The sequence below is a fragment of the Falco biarmicus genome, chromosome 9 (assembly GCF_023638135.1).
Source record: "Falco biarmicus isolate bFalBia1 chromosome 9, bFalBia1.pri, whole genome shotgun sequence".
In the NCBI taxonomy this organism is placed as follows: Eukaryota; Metazoa; Chordata; class Aves; order Falconiformes; family Falconidae; genus Falco; species Falco biarmicus.
Window position 1 is genome coordinate 21,471,712 of NC_079296.1, and position 5,376 is coordinate 21,477,087.

At 38.2% G+C, this 5,376-nt stretch overlaps 1 protein-coding gene across 1 annotated transcript in view; it reads right to left on the reverse strand.

The window, feature by feature from the left end:
• PLEKHS1 (pleckstrin homology domain containing S1) overlaps positions 1 to 5,257 on the reverse strand; it is a 28,894-nt gene extending 23,637 nt beyond the window's left edge. Inside the window, exon 1 of the mRNA XM_056352350.1 lies at positions 580 to 5,257. Coding sequence (XP_056208325.1) covers positions 580 to 610 — 31 coding nt within the window. The 5' untranslated portion in view covers positions 611 to 5,257. The remainder of the gene's footprint in view (positions 1 to 579) is intronic.
• Positions 5,258 to 5,376: the final 119 nt, after the last annotated feature.

Here is a 5,376-nt window from a genome sequence, read left to right on the forward strand (position 1 = left end):
GCTATAAACCGTGTATAGGAAATCAAGATTTTTTAAGAATCTAGTGACTGAGAGGAGCACAGTCAACCTCACCTTGGATCTTCCAGTAAGGGACAACAGAGAATATACATAAGTTCTGGGAAACATAACATGGCCAAACGTGGTGATACAAGAAATGTCTGAGTCTGAAATCCCATTTACAACTGACTTCAGTGGAGGTACGGCTTAATCATCTGTGCCTTGGAGATATGGGCTGTATCTTCCAGTTCCCAGTTAATTTTTTAGGATTTTAACATTTTTTTACAAATGTCAGTTCAGCCTCTGTGTCAGGGACAAGAAAAATTCTGCTATAAAGGGAAATGCTGCATTTAGGACATTCTTTAAGGAAGGAAGCAGGAAGACAGAATTAACACATAGAGTAAGTCCAATGAGATCTCCAGTTTTTCAGCATGCTATTTCCCCCCTGTTTTTCACTTGTTGTTTACTACAAAATCTTTGGCAGGTGGAGGGCAAAGAGGATGGTATCACATATTGATAAGAATGGATTGAAACCTCATTCAGCTTTACTACCGACAAATCTTAGCAAATGAAATTTCATACCTGCAGAATTTTTTTTACTTGTAGAAGCCATCCTGATTTTTTCTTCCACCCAGATAGCAAACAGAGCGACAGCCCTGAAGCTAATTCATTTCTCTTTGCTTGCTGCTGAGCAGCATTTCACTGCATGCATGGTTGCCTGAGAAAATAACAAATACCTCACAAGTGTTTATTTTCACAGTGATGTTTAAACTATATAAAATATAGAAAAATCTATAACAAGCTATATAGATAATTTTAATAATTATTACTTATTCCAGCAACTATTATGCATAATAATATTTTATAAAATGAATTATACATTATATTAAATATTATATTTATTATAATATAGCATTATAAATACTAAAAAAAATATATTTATATAGGCCAAAGAGATTATTTGCCTAGGAAGTAGTGAGACCTGCCAACAGAACTGCATTTTGCCCCTTCCTTTACATTAGACACAAGCCAGGAATATTGCATCCCATCTATGTTTCTGACACTGCCTTAGCAGTGTGATCAGCCCTGTATAAAACAGACATAGCTTCGGCTGAAGAATTTAAAATCTGTTTAGACAACCTAGTCGTAATATTATGGCAATTATAATAATTTGCAAGTTTGTAGCATTCTTAATACAGTGCCCTCAGAGAAATTTATAAACAGTGATGAAATAAACTTCACAGATTTCTAAGAGGTGGATTACTATTATGATTTTTCAGATGGGTAAAAAGAGTATGTTTTTATTTACATCAACTTATGTTTGCAATGTCTCCTCCAGGAGAACCAGGGAAATGGGAATCTCACTGTAAACCTGAGAAAGTAAATAACCTGCTCACTGGCATAGCCAGGCTGTGGCAGAGGTGGGAACAGAGGCTGGCAGGGAGGCAGAATGCATCAGTTCACTTCCATGGACTTCTCTGAAATTTTGTTAAATAACCCTTTAACAAAACATGCACGCAGCAATCTGTGGGATTTGGTAAGTGCAGGAGCACAGAGATGGAGCATTTAGAAGGTAAAAGGTGGGTTTGGTTAATGGGATTCCATTGGGTTCTTTTTGAGCTAATGTGCTTTAGGGTTCTTTCCTTTGAGACCACCACCATTTGGGTGTCAGGACAACAGAGCCAGACCTCCAAAGCACTGCTATTTCTTTGCAATTTGTATGTGAGCTCTGCACCCCTCCCTGTTGACTGCAAACACAGCACACTTTGCAGACTGGACAGTTTTTTATTATCTCAGTTGCTTTCTTGCTTATTTAAAATCAAATCTAGTTTCTCTCATATACTTATATTTCCAATTTGAAATGCCATGTCTGCTTGTAATGTCATTTAGGAAACTTTTCAAAAGTTTCCCTTTGCCTTACCCCAAGGCTCTCATTCCTCACAAAATCAAATGCTTTCCTTTTAGTAACTTGGCTTGAAGTTGTCTGTTAGTTCCAAGGAGGTTGCACAGTCTCCAACATGTGTGCCTCCTCTCAGAGACTCTTCTGGGAAAATTTAAAGGATTGCAAGTGCTGTTCTGTAGCTCTTTCCTGAGCTCCCTGGCTGGGATGGAGTTTTAAGGGGTTTTCTTTGCTTCTGTTCAGTGATTTACTCCATGGTGCCAGCAGTAAACATGGTGTGGTCAGGAGTACCGGTCAGAAATGGCTGGTTATTTTCTGGCCTCACTCGCCTGACAGGGGGTGGGTTACCAAAAAAGTTTTACCTCTGACACACAACTAAAGCTATAGACTTCCACACATCCTGTCCCAGGCAATACCATGATGGAAATGAGAATGACCCTCTGGAAACTTAGGTCCACTGGAGATCTTTGCAGAGCACCTCCGCCTGTATTTTGGGTTGTGGGGTTTTTTTAGGGAAATCTTTGCGATTTTGCCATTTTGAGAGAAAAATTTGTAGTACAAATGCTGTGACAGACTACTATACAATTTACTGCTAGGGTTTTCATCTATTGCCTACCAAAAAAAGGGACAAAAAAGCAGTTTCCAAAACTAAAAATTACTACACACAAAGTCAAATTGTTAGTGTCAATAGTAGGGGCTCATGCCGGGTGTTGCAATGAAAGGCAATGTAATATTCTTTTCAATATAATTGACAGAATCACCATGACTGGCAAATGATGCAATTCTTGCAAAACAATGTTTCAAGAGCCTATGACAGGATAAAAGTCTCTTCTAGGTTTCAGTAAAAGTCAAGATTTGCAGGTGGGAAGACAAAACCCCATGAGATTACAGTTGTGCTACCTCAGTCTGCATTTTGGGAAAAAGTTTTTAATTGTTGCATTCAATTGTTTTTTCTCTTCAATGGAAAAGAGTTTCTTAAATAGGTTATGTCAAATTCAGAATAGGCAATGCCAGTTCCATGATTATAGCCCCTCAGATTTTTGTATGCCTGGCATGAAGAGATTTGATTGCTTCTAACCTTTTCAAATCCAATGATGCACTTCAGTCAAAACACAGATAAAATGCTTCAATTTCTTAAGATACAAGCCATTACAAAACTTTAAAAATGTAATAGCAAGATAAGGAAAACAAACTGTGTTAATACTTACAGATAAAATGTCTTACCGTGTAGAAGGTTTTAGAGAAATACACCTTTAAGTATTTTCAGATTCCCTGTATTGCCTTGGACGGCAAACCACGATGCGTCCTTCCCCTGTATTGTGACTGCCTTCTTATAGTCCTTGTACAAATACAAACACCCTGAAATATGACCCACAAGGAAATACCTGCTTCTGTCACGGGAAGTAAATGAAAGACTTTTCTGCAAGGGGAAACCGAGAAGATTAATAGCCACTTGAAAATATATGCACATTTGAGGCAGCCATAAATGGCTCCCATGCAGAAAAAAAGCTGGAGACAGCTTGGCTTTGTTAGTTCAGCTTTCTAAACAGTCCCTTAATTTCCCCTGAGCTGTGTGTAAAATACCCACCCACAACTGGAAGATAAAGTAACTTTAAGAACCCTAAACCATGATAAAGTACTTTAAAATGTAACCAAGTTCAGGTTAAAGAACAATATATACTGAAACATGATGCTACCTATGTAATGACATTGTAGGGTCAGTGTCTGTCTTGGTCATAGGTGAATTTTTTGGGTTCTCTCAAGAAACATCCAGTATATCATTAATGATAATGATTTTACACACCAAACCATTTGGCTAATCCTACAGATGGCAAGGAATTGCTTTTAGGCAGAAAATAAAAATGCTAAAATGCCCTACAGCTTGTAAGTCACTATTCAGCTACCTGGTGTCCCTCAAGTGAAAGGGTCCGGCTGCCTTATGCTGGATGAGTTCCTTCAGGCTCTTGATCTGGCACAGCCCTCAGCATGTAAACAGCACCAGTCAGATGTGATACCTGTCGATGGGAAATTTTCTTCTTAAATAATATTAGTGGGCTTTGGATATGATCTAAAGCAATGTTGCATCTAGGAGAGGCACTGGGCCTGACACATGAGAATGTTTTTCTTTCTTTCATTACTACTATGAGTTGTCTTTCCAAGTTGCTTCCCTCTCTGACAGTGTCTTCAGGTATTTCACACTGACCGTTGTATATTTCATATACTAGAACCAGCCTGCAGGTTGTTCAAGATTCAGCCTCAACTTCTTCCTTCCACTGTCAGCAGTAGAATTGCTGTGCTCCTTTGTGCCGTGCTATCATCTTTTCCCATGAAACCTTTGGTCTACCAGGAGACCTCTTGCAAATGTTGAGTGCGCCTTGTTGGCTTGCCATATTACAGCACTTAAAAGCTCCAAAAAACATTACTACTATGCCTTTTCTCTTAGACTGACAGCTACCATTTCACCTATTAGTTGGAAATTCCCAAGCTGTCCTTTAGGGGCTGTCATGGTAAATACACAACAAAATCTGATAAAGACCCCATCTATCCACCTTTTTTTTTCTTTTAGGTATTGTGTCCAATAGGGCAAATACCTTTTCCTAGTCACAGAGGAAACTCACTAATATTAACTCATCTGATTCTTTCTCAGCAGTCCCTTGTAGGCTGGACCAGGGACTATTTTGAGTAGGTTTTATATTTTCCCAATGCTTCTAAGTCAAGATAAATTTGCTATAGCTTTTTAAAAAAATAAAATATCATTCTCAAAGAACCTTTGAGAAAAAAGCACTATACAAGAGGAAATGTGCTCCTTACCTGTAATGCTGTTACACTCCTTGGCATTATTTTAAAAACCTACATTACTCGTTTCAGAGCCCCTACTTGCTCCTTTATTGTTCCCAAGGCTCTCTGGCTTCAGAGCTACAATGTATCTGAATAAAAGGATAGTTCTGGAGACAGGAATGTTGTTAACAGCAATTTAAAAACACGCTAAACCTTAAGCAAATAAACACTAAGGAACTATAATGACATGGAAGAGCTTCCAAAGAAGTAATGAATAATGAAATGTTGACCGGACACATTTCTCACAGTAACACAGGAGTATTTCGGTGCCAGAAAACAGTTAAAGATGGAGCTATTTGCCAGAAGTAATAAGAAGAACGTTTTCATATGAACTAGACCACTGTACAGTTTACTGTATAAAGACATTTTATACACCGGGCAAGATTAAGTGCTGGTAGGCCAGGATATTTCCATTAAAATATTTTCAATAATTTTGGTTTACTCCTAGAGAGCATGTGGTCTGTCAAACCCAAACCACCCAATGTCAGCTTACTTTTCTAAACTACTTTTCAATTGACACTGTAAACCTCATCTTGAAAAGCTGTTGAAGATCATCTCCATTCTTGGCTGAGAGAGGTTTTGGGATGTATTTTGGTTGGTTTTCACTTCACCAGACTGAGTGAAAAACATGCAGATATTCA